Raw genomic sequence first — 17,683 nt, forward strand, 5'->3', positions numbered from 1 at the left:
GGTCCTTTTTCAAAATGTTCTTAATGTTTTCGGAAAATAGCCCAAGTTTGCCTCACTGTAGCCAACATTTTTGAAATTTGTAAAAATTAAGACAATTTGTGTTAAATTTGGCCAAAAATATTTGAATTTTGGTATATCGATGGTTCAAAATTTCTTGAAAAATTATAATATTGATTGTTCCCTTTCAAATTCTCGGCGGCACACCCCAACCCTAACCACGGGGAGGCGTCATCTTTAAGTCTTAAACAGATTCCTGCTCAGTTGATTGTTTGTTTGTTTTTTTAACTATGCTTTTGGACTCGCTGAAGTAAAAAAAAAAGCACATTATGAACAAAATACTCACAAATTTGGAAATCAAAATGCAATTACCACAACATTAAATTTAATAAGGGGCTGTGCAATAATTATAAGCCACTCCCCCCGGGTAAAATTTCCGAACGGCCCGCCAAAAATCGCTCCCCCCCTCTCGGGCTGCCAAAATCGATTGCCCCTACCCCCCCCACCTTCTCAGGCTGCCAAAATTAATTGCCCCCTCCCCCCCCTTTGCACATGCTAACTTTTGGGATCCCAATTTCAAACCTGACACGGTCTAGGTATAATGTTGCGAGCACAGCGAACAGGAAAATTTGCATATTAAAGCATTTCCGTGCTGTTTTCCTTTTTAGAGCGTTTTATTTAAAAGGTGCCCCATTAATGTGTGCCAAAACTCGCTTGCCCCCTCTCGGCTTGCCAAAAATTGCTCCCCCCCCCTTTTGGCAAGCCAAATTCTTGTTCCCCCCTCCCCCCACAATTTTACCCTTCCAGCAGGGCTCACAATTATATTGCACAGCCTTTAAATTCCCTCACTTCTCACTCCTCACCCAATTTAAATTCACCAGTGCTAGCTATCAAACAGTGGATAATCTTACCTAAATGTGGCAACTGTCCAAGAAGTAACAGCATCCCCGCCTGCCACATCACGATGGATAGGTAAACATGCTGCGTGCCCGGCTACGTGCTATCTATAATGCTATATATTTTTACTCGATACAAATATCCTTCCTTTAGCTGTAACATATACAGTAGATGGCGACTGAAATTCACGCAATATAAATCCTGTTTACGTCATGTTCTGCATTATTATTTCCTCGTACTTGTGTATTTCGTCGCTGTGCTACATAAGAACCGCTATCCCAATATAAGTCATGACTACTTTCATGTTACCTCTGCCCATCTACATGTGTAGTAGTTTACAATTGTAAATATTTCCTGTCGTGCGAGTCTCGACAAGTACAGCCCAGCTCAGAGATTTTATACTATGAGATAAGACAGTCTGTACACGAACGGCCAATACCTGCGAGTACTAAAATTAGAGAGGCGCTACTTCGATCGCTAAAGTGAGGACAGTGTGAGCTCGTTACCTTGTGTAAGAGCTAGGTGACTAATAACATACGTCATTTATCTTGGCCCACATTAATTGCACTCATTGCAGAATGACGTCATCAAAGAGCTTTTAATAGAAATAGAGTCGCAATAGATTATATAATGCTTTGTTCGTTTGATGCCGATTAGACAGGCTATTCATAAAAGTGGTACAATTGTTTCGAACAAAGTGGTTCCGCCATTAAATTGGTCACTGATCCGGCATCATATTAACGCTCTACACAACAGGCGAGCATCAATAAGTCATGTGTAAAGTGGTACCATTGTTCCCACGTATCCCAAATGTGTGCTTGTGTGGGTCTGAAGTCGATAAAGGAGGCTTTAGCTGTCGATGCAATCATCTTTACCACCCACCTGACTTTAGGCGCTTCATTTAAATAAATTGAATGCTGTTGCTGATCGATTACACATTACAATGTATGAAGGCTGCCATTTCTACATATCTATATTACACTATAATGATAATCGCTATACGTATACATGTAAGTATAAGTATAGGCCTATAAAGGTTGTTTTTAAGAAATTTCCATTTAATTTTATTTTAAGAATGAGATTGGTATAGAAATAGTGGCGTAACCAATGAGGGGAGGGGGGTTGGGAAGGGGCAGATTCACCCCTGTGAGAAGTCTTGGGAGGGGAGGAGGGAGGAAGAGGGGATGAGGGATATGGAGAATGAGAGAGGGCTGGAGGAAGGGAGAAATGAAAAGATACAATAAAGACAAGTGGATAAGGAAAATGATGGGAATGAGAGAGGCAGGGTGAGAGAGGACAAGGAGAGCCAGGGAGTGATAAAGTGTAGGCCTAGGAAAGAATAAGTACAGAGAAGGGAAAAGAAAGGCATGATGAATACATTTAATAATAATTATTAGGCCTATATATATAATAACTAAACACATAACAGCACTGGGCAGCCATTCGATGATGTTAATGCCTATATTCGTTACGTAATTAAACACCCAGTCAGATGCAACGCACTGAAGGGTCTATTGTTCTATTGTGTCCGATTTGAGCGCTGACATATTGGAAAATGTTGCTAATCAATATTCATGAGAGTGTATATTCAACGTCCAGTTATCGAAATTGGGTGACTTGTGTTTGGCAGGTGTGAAATATATCTGACTGGGTGTTTTAATTACGTAACGTACTAAGGTTTTAGCATAATTAAATGGCTGCCTAGTGCTGTTATATGCTTAGATTCTATAATAATAATTATTATTTTCTTTATTCATTCCTTTATTTTCTTTTCTCTGCACTTATTCTTTCTTATGCACACACTTAAGCAGTGGCATGGAGCGGGGGGGTAAGTACCCAGTACAGTGGTACAAATATGCGCGGGAAAATTTTAGCATAGGCCTATTGAAACTAAACTGGTGACATATTGAACAAAAAGTGGAATTAATTCGCTCGGAGCGCTAATAAAAGGCATTTTGTGGCTAAAATGGCCAAATGGTTAATTTTGACAGAAACCGATACACAGGCGTCAATATTGGGGGTGGGGGTGTAATTATATCGACCATCCCTCCCTGGCTAAATATTGGGGGGATTTATCCCCCCCAAACTCCCTCCCCCTCCCAGGATCTACGCCTAGTAACTTAGAGCCATGTGACTGCATCGCTCTCCTTCTACCTCTCTCTCCTTCTCCTCCTCTTCCTTTCTTTTTTGTCTTCCTCCCTCCCCTAGAATCTCGATCACCCATCCGCTTCCCCTCTTTTCACCTCTCGACCCTCCTTCACTACCTCAATTGGACCTGAAGAAATCCATTTGATTTTATTGAACAGGCCTATAACCATGATAACAACATAATAGCTGCGAAGTAGTTAATTATAGATAGACCTATATACCTGGCAGCAATGACACGTTGTTACGGGTAATCGGTCAGCAACTCTATTGAATTTATTTAAACGAGGCGCCTAAATTAAGATGGGCGGTAAATAATTCTATGTCGACGGTAAAGTGTGTTTTTGTGTGTATGCGACAACTCGAGCACACCCTTGTGTGGTATTATAACAAAAGGTACCTCTCGTCCGAGTAGGCGCTTTCACGTGACTTTCATTTGATCACTTAATGACAGTGGCCTCCCTATATAGCGTTAATACGCTGTCAGGTCAGTTACCGATTTAATGGCGGATGCCCTTTGTCCCGAACAAAAGGTACCTCTCGATGAATAGTTTGGCGGCAACTCTAATTGGCACAAAGGAACAATTTGCGTTACGTAATCTATTTCCTCTCCTTTCTATATCTAACCTCCTTGGTCAGATGTATTTCACACCAGCCAAACACAAGTCACCCAATTTCGCAAACTGGACGTTGAATGTACACTCAGATGAATATTGATTGGCAACATTTTCCAATATGTCAGTGCTCTAATCGGAAACAATAGCACAATAGACGATGCAGAGCGTTGGACGTCATTCACTCGTTCGCTGCCTTTAGTTGCAGACGACGCCGCAATAAAAAGCGCCTTTTCTCATCTTTTCTGAAGCTGTTATCTCTTTCATAGACTATTTAATTACCTTTTAAAAAAATATATGGTAGATTTACCTATTTAGATTTGTTTTTATAATTTTATTCCCGATTTTACCCAGTAATTCTCACCAGTTCTCACTCGTTCTGCATGGTGATTGACTGCTGCATATCGGCGGTACAAAAAGGTGATTAATCGACCTTTATTACAATGGGGGCGCTTTTCCACAGCCACTGTCCTCCGACCTCTGACCTGCAATGCTGTCACGTAGACAGACTGTGACCAGGGCGCTGCGTACAAAGCAGGGGAACGCGACTGTTACACAGGTCTTGTCCTCAGAATCGGTATAGGCAATTTGTACAGAGTACCGCTAGCCTGCCTATACGTACCATGCATGCATGTACACCGAAGTTGAGGACAGCAAAAATGTGAATGACAATAATTAATCAATTATCCATGACGTGATGGACTGTATGGACATGCAGAACCAATCACAGAACAGAGTTTTGTCTAGTCTCGGGACCAGACTGTATGTCAGAACCGGCCTAACTGGTTGTGTAGAAGACCAGCACGGGTTTGCAATATAATTTATTAATTATTATCAATCACATCCATATGGTATGTGTACTGTCATGGGGGGCATATATGGTTATGTGTACTGTCCTCAAACTAGCTCCGAAGTGTCGCGGGCCTGCGTAGCTTCTCTTCACACACGGCATAAATAGACACCATAGAAGAACTCCTGGAAGTGGCAACTTTAATTAGCATGAGGCGCATTGATATGTAAATAGCGTATTGTTATTCAAATTTGCGCCCTGACCTATAGATGGCGGTAGTCATGTTATGCAGACGGAGAATGGCTCGATGCACTAGGCATATCAAATTCCTGAGAGAATGTGTATAATCTCCTTTCTGTATAGGTAATAAGCTAGTATATTTCATGTACCATTTTGTTATAACAAAAAAATGAGTATCATATTAAATATATTAAGTGCATAAACTTTGAACTTTACGTGAATTTGCAGTGCAGAGCGCCGAAATCTAGCTATTCGGGTGGTGTGAAATTCTGCTGTGTGACCTCCTCTGTGTGGTAGAATTATATTCATGAAACATTGAATTTAACAGATATATGGGTAGCCAACCGCGATTTATCAGAATTTAAAAGATATGTTAATTCACAAAGATAAAAAATCGAGAATACAAATGACAATTTAACTAGTAAACAAGCCTGAACTCTTAAAATATTGCCACGTGATTTCCCGAACACATGAAATGTCAACATGTGACCATTAGTCAGATTTACCGTGAATATTTGGAGTATTGGTGCATGGCTGGCACACATTCGTAGTCAGCTGTGCATTTCTTTACCTCCTTATAAGATCAATAATTTATGCTGGGAGCCAAGTAACATTCTGTCTGATTAGTGCAGCTTGGTGTTTTATTTTACCTGAGAACATGAATACAAACACATAGACGAATACGGTGCCATGGTGGAAGGTCAGATGGGGTGTCAAAGGTTTTCGTAGCTTCAAATACTACTTGTATTTCATACTTTGCCTTTGTCACTATTTCTTCGTATTATTGACAGCAAGTCCCAAATCATTACTCGGTGACCTACGATAAAACGCCCAATAAAGACTTAGTTACCGGACCGCGCCGCATTTCGAATTGGGTTTGGAAGATACCTTCTCCTAAAGCCCGATACTGACTCCACCTGTACATTTAAATTTCATCGCGCGATGCTGAGATGTTTGAAAAGCATCGCAGCATCGCATCGCGCTACGAAGTGGAGTCAGGATCGGGCTTAATTCGAACCACCGGCATCCATGGTTCGATGTAGAGAGTCATTCCTATTCAGATGAAATATTGCAATTACACACCTTATTGCCTTTTAACAATAACCAATGACACTAGCACGCAATTCCAGTCAAACACCAATCTTTAATCGTATTGTTGAAGAGGGTAATAAGCTTATACTTATGTATAGCATTAGTAAAAAGCTTAAGTCTTTTTTTGGCTAAATCCTGTTCAAGTGGTGGGTTAACCAACAATTAACAATGAGAGGACATTGATTTGTCCTGAACCTCGTTCAGTTTATTTATTTCACGAGGCGGCATTGTCACAGACAAACACTGTACACGCTAAAAACTCGACCCTCATTACTAGATGATGGCATAGCTCAGTGTTAGAGCATCAGACTGGTAATGTCAATATCGTTGGTTCGAATCCGCCCGTCAGCAATGGTTATTATGATTTTAATGCTACGCTACAATTTGTTCAATTTGTTTTTCGTTTATTTATTTATTTATTTATTTATTTATTTATTTATTTAAATTATTTATTTATTTAAATAATTTGATATATTTGAAAGGGGTATTTGAGCAATTTGAAATATTTACCCCCGTATAATCCTATGGGGTCATTTTGAACCCACCCCCTCCCAAATTGCCAAACTTAACGCACAACACCTATGAGTTTAAATCATACGTAATGATCAGTACGTCCATCATGAGTGAACGCCTGCTGGTCACTGCATTCATTTCAATTCAATTCAATTTTATTAAAAATAACCTCGTGGCCCTAAGGCCAAATTGCGTATTTTTTTACATGGTATAAAAGGTACAAAATCAATACATGCTTTTAAAATCAAAATACAACAGGAATAGAAAAAACATTTGGGAATGTGTAGGGACTGCAGCTTGATTCACCATCCACAACATGATAATGTGTGCACATGCTACATTATATACACTTGTAGGCCTATGTTGTTGTTGGTGTATAAGTAATGAGCCTTGCAATTGAAATGCCTCAAGCTTTTAATCCGATATGCAGATTATCTATTTGTTTTCATGAATTGGAAGACATTCTTTGATGTATTACTGAGCTCAATGATCTGAAATTACTGGAGTGTGAGGTTAGCATAGTATTTTATTAACAGAAAGTATAGAGGCCCTGCATGAAATTATCGATTGGCTCCAAACAAAGGATTTGAGCCGGTGTCCTTCACCGTAGTTATGGTGGAGTGAAGTCCATTCAATCAAATGTTGTCATCAACCTATTTGATTGCAATCATGCTTTTGTTGAATGCATTTGAGTAGTCCGCCATATTTACGGGATGATATGTCACATGCAAGGCCTCTATTCTCCAAATTCATTTCCTAATGTATGTGAGAATGATACAATATTGACATGATGAACATAGTCATTGATGCATCAGTTTTAAAATAGACTAGGCGGTTACCATATTTGGCGGTTCTCGGCTGGGCGCGATACCAGCAAGCCTCAGCTTCTAGTAATATGAGTAACAGGCCTGGAGAGGGATGGGCTCCGCTAGGCCTCAACTGCCCAAGACGCACTGTATGATGGACACACCAACAACAACTCACATACCGGATCGGTCGTCGCCCGGGTCAACAAGGACCGCGCGATCTGCCTTTCACCAGGACAGACGTGAAAAATGTGATACTGGTGCAAACTTACAGAAGATCCGTGGAAGAGATTTGATCTCATTAGCCACATGGAATGTTAGAACACTTGCCCAAACAGGGAAACTCCATGAGCTAACACATGAACTAAAGATTTACACTTGGCACATTGTGGGATTGTGCGAGATGAGATGGAAGAACTTCGGAGAACATCAAACAGAGGAAGGCCACGTGTTGTACTATAGTGGAGAGCTTGACACACATGCCAATGGAGTGGGCTTTCTTGTCAACAAGAGCATCAAAAATGCTGTTTTGGGATGCTGCCCAGTTTCTAGCAGGATCATCACCATTAAGCTGCAAGCAGCCCCATTTAACATCACAATAATCCAGGTTTATGTGCCAACGTCAGAGTACGATGATGAACATGTGGAAACCTTCTACACCCAACTGCAGGAAGTCATCGACAAAGTAAAAAGAAGGACATCTTGATCATCCAGGGTGACTGGAATGCAAAAGTCGGTGAGGATGCACTGAAAGACTGGGAGGAAGTCTGTGGCCCCTCTTGCAATACTGTAACCAATGAAAGAGGGCTAAGGCTGTTGGAATTTACAAGACTCAACAACATGGTACTTGCCAACACTCTTGGAAAACACAAGCCATCTCGCCGCTGGACCAGGCACTCACCAAATGGACGATACCATAATCAGATCGATTATATACTGGTGCAGAAGCGGTTTCAGTCAGGAATCAACAAAGAGACAACAAGGACCTACCCAGGTGCAGACATTGGGAGCGACCATGACATGGTGATAATGAACTTCCGAGTCCGGTTAAAGAATACCAAAAAGACCAAGAGCACCAGGATCAAGTTCAACTTGGACAGACTGAAGGACCCCAACATCTCTGCTTCCTTCAAAGCCACAGTTGGTGGAAGGTTTGCTCCCTTGTTGATGCTCAACGACAATGACAGTGCCGAAATGCTGACATCAAAATTAAATGATTGAGACAGCAACAGAGACACTTGGGAAACATCGCAGGAAAACACAACCATGGGTTACCGAGGACATACTGGACATGTGTGACAAAAGGAGAAAGCTAAAGAAGGACAAGAATACTCCAGCAGGTGCCAAAGGGTACAAGGAAGTCAGCAAGCAGATCAGGAAAAGTATGAATAAAGCTAAGGATCATTGGATTCAGAAACAATGTACTGAGCTGGAAGAAAGCCTGGAGAAAAAACAACAGCAGAAGAGCATTTCAGATTGTCAAGGACCTCACAAAACCTAGGCAGCCACGAGTCAACACCATCCAAGACAAAGAGGGGAACTGTCTCACAGAAGAGGAAGGCATACTAAAGAGGTGGACAGAGTATTCCTCAGACCTTTACAACCACCAGACAAATGGAGATCCTGGTGTAACCATAAGCCAGGAATCATCAAACAATGATGACTCTCCCGTCTTGAGGGAAGAGGTGGAGAAAGCCATTAAATCACTTAAGATTGGAAAGGCTCCGGGGGTAGACAATGTTACAGCTGAGCTAATCAGGCATGGAGGCGAAATGACAATTGACATCCTCACAGTCATTTGCAATAAGATATGGCAATCTGGTGAGTGGCCAACACCATGGACTCAGTCGCTCATCATCACACTCCCCAAGAAAGGCAATCTGCAACAATGTCAGAATTACAGAACCATCAGTTTAATTAGTCATGCCAGTAAGGTCATGCTAAAAGTATTACTGAACAGGCTGAAACCACAGGCAGAAGAAATTATCTCTGAGGAGCAAGCCGGTTTCAGGAGTGGAAGAAGCACAACCGAGCAAATATTTAATCTGCGTGTCCTGGGTGAGAAATACAACCAACACCAGCAGGACATCTTCCACGTGTTCATTGACTTTAAGAAGGCCTTTGACCGTGTATGGCACAACGCATTGTGGGCCACAATGAAGAGCTACAACATGGGCCAGAAGCTAATCAAATCAATCCAACAGCTGTACAGTAAAGCCAGCAGCGCAGTACTTGCACAAAGCAAAATCGGAGAATGGTTTCACACGTCAGTTGGCGTACGTCAAGGTTGTCTGCTATCTCCTACCTTGTTCAACATCTTCTTGGAAAGAATCATGACTGAAGCACTAGAAGACCATTGTGGAACAGTCAGCATAGGAGGCCGAACAATCACTAACCTAATGTTTGCTGATGACATTGACGGGCTAGCAGAAAGCGAATAAGAGTTGGCAGACCTCGTAAATCGGCTGGACATAACATCAACCAGATATGGCATGGAGATAAGTGGAGAGAAGACAAAGCTGATGAAAAATAATGACGGGGAAATAAAAACACCAATCTCAGTCAGTGGCCAGCAACTTGACACAGTGAAGAAATTCAAATATCTAGGGGCCATAATCAGCCAAGAAGGTTCCAAACCAGAAATCCTCTCCAGAACTGCACAGACAACAGCTGCCCTGGCAAAACTGCAACCGATTTGGAGAGATAAAAACATCACTCTGAACTCCAAACTAAGGCTACTTCATGCCCTAGTGCTCTCAATCTTTTTGTATGCATGTGAGTCGTGGACCCTGACGGCAGAACTACAGAAAAAGATCCAAGCTGTAGAAATGAGATGCCTACGAAGGCTCCTCGGCATATCATATACTGACCACATCACCAACGAGGAAGTGCGCAGAAGAGTATTACAACACATGAGTAATTATGAGGACCTGCTGTCCACTGTTAAGAAAAGGAAGTTGAAGTGGTATGGCCATGTAACAAGATCCAGTGGCCTATCCAAGACGATCCTACAGGGAACAGTGCAGGGAAAGAGAAGAAGAGGCCGGCAGAGGAAGAGATGGATGGACAACATCGCAGAATGGACTGGGATGAATTTCTCACAGACTCAAACCCTGGCACACAACCGAGACAGATGGAGGATGGTGGTGGAGCGGTCTATCATGCAGTGCCCCTACGACCCAGGAGGGTTATGGGAGCAGTAAGCAGTAAGTAGTAAGGTGACATGCCCATATGACAGTTTTTACTAATTTGACCTCAGATGACCTCTGGCGACCCCAAAATGACCTTCCAAAATGTGGCTCTAAATGTTGACTGTACCCACCAAGTTTCATGCCCATACGACAGTTTTTAGTAATTTGACCTCAGATGACCCCTGGGTGACCTTGGATGACCCCAAAATGACCTAAACTTATAACTCTAAATGTTGACTGTACCCACCAAGTTTCATGCCCATAATATGAGTTTTTACTAATTTGACCTCAGATGACCAGTGGTGACCTTGGATGACCCCACAATGACCTTCAAAAAATGTTGTTTTAAATGTTGACTGTACCTACCAAGTTTCATGCCCATACGACACTTTTTAGTAATTTGACCTCAGATGACCCCTGGGAGGGGACCCCGGTGTCAGATGACTTTAAAACGAACATAAACATCTTCTTGCCAGGACAGAACTACACCCACCCACCGAGTTTGAGCCGCGTACGACCTAGTTTCATGCCCATATGACAGTTTTTAGTCATTTTACATCAAATGGCCACTGGGAGGGGGCCCCGGGGTCGGATGACTTAACGAACATAAACTTCTTCTTGCCAGGACAGAACTACACCCACCCACCGAGTTTGAGCCTCGTACGACCTAGTTTCATGCCCATATGACAGTTTTAGTCATTTGACCCCACATGACCCCTGGGAGGGGGGCCCCGGGGTCGGATGACTTAACAAACATGAACATCTTCTTGCCAGGACAGAACTACACCCACCCACCGAGTTTGAGCCCCGTAGGACCTAGTTTCATGCCCATATGACAGTTTTTATATCTATTACTCGTCGATACTCGAAAGAGCTCAAAATAAATAACTTAGAAAATTTTCTTGATGTCCTTTAACATGTTTCCATAGTTAACCATCGTTAGCTTTGGAGATCTATTCTGTAGAGTCCGATTTATTGGGACGTCTATCGACCATCGGCGAGTAATGTTTGATATTGCTATTGCAAAATGTCATTTCATATCAAATTAGTAGACTTTCTTTGAAAAAACATATCACTGATGGGAAATTCTCGTCCGCCATTTCATAAACCATTTGTAAACCGGACCGTTTTCGCCCTGATGTGCACTGTGCTCTCATTGAACAGGCAAAGTTCGCAAAACTAACAACGTTGTTATTTGCCAACCTTAATTAACATGATCAAGGGGTCAAACATGAATTATTCACAATGGATCGATAACTGGCCTCATTTTCTTGGTAGCAAAGCAGCGGGATTTTTCATAGGTTTTGCGTTGCTAATAGAACAACCGTGAATTTAACGTCACCCCTTGTAGACACTTTGCTTCTAGCTCGCATCCGTCGCTACGCAGCACATGTCTGAAGCCCTGTTCAGTGTGTATATTCGAAGGCGAATATTCGGCTTCGAATAATTGAAGAGCTTTGTTTCAAAACCCCTTACATCCACTTGCCCAATTTTGAGAACACATCAATAAATCATCAAAATAATCACTGATATAAGGTGTTTTTCAACAAAAGCAGTTTTTGGCAGGATGCTCATCCTATCCAAGCATCCCACCAAAAACTGCTTTTGTTGCAAACCCCCATACATCAGTGATTTTTTTTGATGATGATGTGTTCTTAAAAATTGCCAAGTGGATGTAAGGGGTTTTGAAACAAAGCTCTTCAATTGTTGGTCGTCAAAATAGTATGCGGCTTCGAATATAAAACCAGAGAGTTGATATTCTTGAGAGGGCACTCTATTCACGTGGTTTCTTTTCCAACGCTAAAAGATCACGAATTTTTGTGGCTTGCAAGTGAAAAGTGTAAGCACTATCGATTGATTACGTAACTGTTATGAATAATTTATTAGGTTTTTCAATGCAATCGCCTCGACCCATTAATACATACTTAGAATAGCAATACGGTGAGTTCACTGAACTACGCCCCAATACTGATGGAGTTTTAATGGCGTTTAATGGCGTTTCTCCTCTCCATACACAGATGAACAAATACAATAGATGAAGGTCAACACGTATGACCTCCTATGTGACATGTTATGATGTGATGTACACAAACCTGAATATCATAAAGATCAGTATTCGTTGTGCATATGAACTGCACATTTACGTTGCTAAATATTACTCAATATTTATATGACAAATCTGAATATTATGACAATACGGTATATACATTGTATATAAAACGACTAATAGATCCTACTATCATGGCGTCAGGTCAATGTTCATCATATCCCGTATGTTTCGTAAAATTCATTCATATTTGAGACAAATTGCTGTGCTCATTTTATAGGTGCACAGGTAGATCCGTGTTTTGTTTTGTTTCATTTCTTTTTAATGAAAGAATTAAGATTTTCCACTGCACGGGGGCCACAAGAGTGATACTAATTTTAATGCTATATTTTCAAAACGAATACGTGTTCCCGGTTGGCTCTATAGCGATTTCACAGAAAAGGTATTTCTAGTACAATGCAGCGTCGGATTCTAGCTGAGAGCGTAGCCTAAGTCATTACGGGCTCCAAGAAGGGCTCTCCATACACACATGAACAAACACAAAGGAGGGTAGTCTCCTCCGTGACCAGCTTGATTTCGATGGAGCGGAACACACCGACATCGCCCGGTTATTAATTACACTATACAGCAAGAGACACTGAAATGAATAGACGGGATCGATACACGTGGATGTGCTATGCACGATTGATATTCAGACGATAAATCTTTGGATACCGGGTTTGAAAATGATGAATATCTCCCGTAAATGATTTCGTATAAAGAAACCAGATCTGGTTCCTTGCACTTGAATATATATTTTTAACAGATATGATAGTCGCTGGCTTGCGCTTTGAGATACTAGCTTGCGTCTTGAGTCAAAAACTGACAATAATTTTGATGTATAGTTTAGTTTAGTTTAGTTTAGTTTAAATCTTTACTAACGTCACACTCTCACATAGAGACCAGCCAATTCTGGCTTATGAGTGACAAAACAATAATATACAATATAAAAATATAGCATATAAATAATACATATAAATAGCACATAATAATACATGTAAATATAGTCAAGGTTTTTTTTAAAAACAATAACATGCATATACATTTTTTTTAAATAAACACAAGGCAATGTTAGCTGAAACCTCATCAAACGCCCATCATGCTTTTAGGCCTAGATCAAAAGAACAAAATAAATGCAAGAAGCCGCAAATGCGCAACATGGCAGAAGCAAGCATGATGTTGACGTGTACATGAGGAGACAGCTAAATAATAATTACAATTTATTTAACCCTTAGTGTACACAATAGATTGACGAAGTGTGAGAATTTCATTTGCAAATTTTGCTACCCTGCAACAATGGTTGCCATCTGACATTACAAAAATGAATTTATTGTAATCTGAAAGATTTGAGAAACTTGGGTTAAATTTAACCATGTCATTAAAGAAATTGGATCTGATATCATTATACGTTGAACAAATTATAAAAACAATGGAACTCATCTTCAATACAATTCATATTACAAATATTACAAATTCGGTTCTGTACCTGAGTGTTATTATAACGACCCGTTTCAATGGCAATTGGAGCGCATCCACACCTGAAGAGGGCTAAAGCCCGTCTATTACACTTCTTCATAATGGTATTTACATACTCAGCAGTGCCATAAGTGGCTTTAAAGGTGCGATACGTACGAAGTTTATTGCGAGCATTTGGGTTCTTAAAGATTGCCTCTTTCCAACGATTTTCTACAAACAATTTAGCAGCATCGGATATATGATTAACTAAGTTTCGAGTACCGATCTGTTCAGAAATACTCAGAATTAGATCACAATTCAACTTAGAACATAACGATCTTACTTTGTAACACCAGTTCTTAATACCTTTACCTGCTAAATGTTGGGACCATTGAAAAACTTTACTTGGGTAACGATTGCTGTCTAGTTTTGAAAGACGACTCCACAATCTAGCCACTGACTGCATTTGACGCTCAAAAGGGGAAACCCATCCCAAGTCACCAAGCATGGCGTCATTTGGAACATATTTCCCAACACCAAGGAAAAATCGGCAAGCGCGGTAGAACACAGAATTAATCGAGGAAAACTCATCAATACCCCAGACCCCACTGCCGTAGTCTAAAATTGGACCAACGAAAGAGTCAAAAAGCTTGGTGAAAGAATTGAAATTGATACCACCCAGGGCTTTGACTTTACTGATGACCATTCCCAGAGCTCTGGATGCAGAAGCAGCTAGATTTCGGGTAGACACATGAAAATCAAGATATTCGTCAAACCAAATGCCTAAATATTTATAACCATTTACTGTAGAGATGTTAGTATCACAGCATGTAAACTGTACATTTGATTTATCACGGCTTTTAATGCGGAAATGAACTACCTGAGTCTTTGTATCATTTAAACTTATACGCCATCTTTTAGTCCAGTTTGATACACAGTCTAACATTCTTTGAAGAGAACTTTCACTTTCAGCAACAAGTACAATATCATCCGCATACATTAGCAGATCAATTTTTGTGTCAAGCACAGGAACACCACATTTTGATTATTTTATTTCATTCACAATACTATTCAAATAAATGTTAAAGAGCACGGGAGAAAGTAAACAACCTTGTTTCACACCGATTTCAACATCAAACCAATTTGTCATAAAGTTATTAACCCTTACAGAACATTTCACATCTTCATAAAGACTTTTAATACAGTTATAAAAGTTACCATTAATACCTATACTTCTAAGTTTATACCATAAACAATCACGATTGACACGGTCAAATGCCTTCTTGGCATCGATAAAACAAGCAAATGTGTCTTTTTTTGCAAAGATTTCTATTCTGTACAATAGATGAAAATGTGTATAAATGATCAAGACAACTACGATTCTTTCTAAATCCATTCTGCTCTTCATTGATAATGTTATTTTCTTCAAGCCAATCTGTGAGCCTTTTACGGATCACAAAACAATATTTTTTATATACCACTGAAATCAGCGTTATACCTCTGTAACTCATCGGATCTCTAGAATCATTATTACCAGATTTAGGTATTGGGTTTATTAAACCAAATCTCCATTTGGATGGACAAATACCACATGTAAAACAACGGCTAAAGAGAGCATGGAGAACAACTGTCATAGTTTTGTTCTTAAGTAATTCTGTTACAATACCATCAACACCAGCAGCTTTATTCAATTTAGCTCTATTAATTGCACCAATAACTTCATCAAGCTCAAGAGGTTTATTGAGATTAACTGCAGTATAATCTTTCTCAGACGAACTAGCTTCAAGATCTTTCAATTTTGTCTTTATATGTGACAAAAACTCGTCATCAAAATTATTTGCATCAGCTTTGAAAAGCGATTCAAATTCATTACACCATTTGTTTAAAACATGGTCAGTATTATCTGTAGTTTCACCAGTATCTGTTATTACCTCCATTGGTATACTACTACTTTGTTTACAACTGTTAACACCAATTTTACCGATCTCTTTCCAAAACATAGATTGGTCACCATTCAACATATCATCAATATCTTTGATCTTACTGTATTGAAATTGTCGTTTAGCTTTCTTCACAGCTTTATCAAATTGTCTATGAGCTGATTTAAATTGCACAAATAAGGTACATGTATTACGCATGTTAGGTATTTTACATCTTAGCCAAGATTTTTGTTTACAACACACCTCATCCCAAATCAATTGAAGTGATTCGTTCCACCATGGTTTAGGAGTATGTCTCATACCCTTATTGTGTTTACCACGCTTATTGTTCTTTTTCTTAAAGTTTCTTTTCAACTGCAGACATAATGTAAGTTTCAAACTTGTCATATACACTGTCAACCTCACTCTGATTGCCTTGGTTGGTATTTATTTCAGCAATCAATTCATTTGCTTTTGACACACTAGACTCATCCATAAGAAAAGTGGACGGTATTTCACGCATATCATACAATTTAGCCAGACTTTTCAAGTCGACATTTGACTTATTCACAGATTTTTCATAACAAGAGAAAACATTAGTTTTGAACACCCATGATAACATTGAATGATCAGGTATAGTACCAAACACAGGTACACTATACTTTTCAATAAGATCTTGAACAAGTGATACTTCAAACTGAGCAAAGTTCACGTAGCCATCATATGGAACGAGACAGTAATCAACAACTGATTTACCTTTTGTTGAAACACAAGTAAAATTATCTATTACATCATCATTTCTACCGTTTAGACAACACATATTAGCACTTATACAAAAGTCAATGAATGGTTTACCTTGTGAGTTCGTACTAAAATCAATGACTTTACGAGTTTTAACTTCATCAACACCTTCAATATAATCTACACTGTCACCAATTCTGGCATTAAAATCACCACATATTTGCAACGAACCAGTATCTTGAAATTTGTAAATATCAGAAATTAATGCATCAAAAAACTCTTCAGCGTGACCACCGCGACTTGAATTTTCGGGTGGTAGATAACAACAGCAAACATAAAAACTTTCCTTGGCACTTTTGTTAGTAAATTTCAACCACAATATACCATCATGCGTTTTTCCACAGTTTTGATTGTGAAAGATTTAAGAATACGTTTATGTACAAGGATACCAACGCCACCTGAACCTTTTCTTGCTTTACAATGGAGAACGGATCTATTATGACCAAACCACATATAGTTGGGAACATTTATAACATCATTTTCTTTCATATGAGTTTCTACAAGACACATAATATCAATATCACACTTAGCAATAATATTTTTACGCAATTCACAGTTTTCTAAGTACCAACACCCAATGTTCCAGCATCCAATTCGTAATGAATGATGACAGCCAACTCTGTCCTAGTCCGAATGATCGTGATGAGAACCTGTGTTCTCTTGAGAACCCGTATTCTCAGCGTTGTCACTTGATTCTTTGTACAATTTGTTATCTATGAACAGTTTACCGCGTTTGAAAACTGTTTTCTTGCCAGCTTTATACGCGGTCTCCGCAACTGATTTCAGTCTGAACCGTTCCTTTCTGTCTGACTCGATTTCGTCGGTCTTGATGTAATACGGGGCCTTTTTAAGTTCCTTCTTTGCTGTGATAATGGAATCTTTATCGATTAGCGAAAGTACTTTAAAAATGATTGGCCTATGACGATTCTTGTCTTGACTCTGTCTACCCGTCCGATGGGCAACCTCTACCGAAATGTTCAGCCCAAGATCTTTTTTCATTACTCTGTTTACGATCTCTGCAGGGACCTCATCTTTCTTCTCAGGACCATAGTTGCATAACAACAAATTATGACGCCGTGAATGCCTTTCTAGATTATCACTTGATTCACGCAATTTCTTCACATCACTTTTGTGTTG

The 17,683-nt window shown here is 39.8% G+C and overlaps 2 protein-coding genes across 2 annotated transcripts in view; one reads left to right on the forward strand and one right to left on the reverse strand.

Moving 5' to 3' along the window:
• The window catches only part of LOC140168458 (uncharacterized), a 70,528-nt gene extending 69,306 nt beyond the window's left edge, over window positions 1-1,222 (reverse strand). The window contains exon 1 of the mRNA XM_072191854.1: window positions 909-1,222. Within this exon, the coding sequence (XP_072047955.1) occupies window positions 909-957 (49 nt within the window). The 5' untranslated portion in view covers window positions 958-1,222. The remainder of the gene's footprint in view (window positions 1-908) is intronic.
• A 6,026-nt stretch (window positions 1,223-7,248) lies between these two features.
• Window positions 7,249-7,800, forward strand: LOC140167726 (craniofacial development protein 2-like). The gene has a single exon (XM_072191020.1). It carries the CDS (start codon window positions 7,249-7,251, stop codon window positions 7,798-7,800), a length of 552 nt encoding a protein of 183 aa, XP_072047121.1.
• The last annotated feature ends 9,883 nt before the right edge of the window (window positions 7,801-17,683 follow it).

The sequence above is a fragment of the Amphiura filiformis genome, chromosome 13, assembly GCF_039555335.1.
Source record: "Amphiura filiformis chromosome 13, Afil_fr2py, whole genome shotgun sequence".
Lineage (NCBI taxonomy): Eukaryota > Metazoa > Echinodermata > Ophiuroidea > Amphilepidida > Amphiuridae > Amphiura > Amphiura filiformis.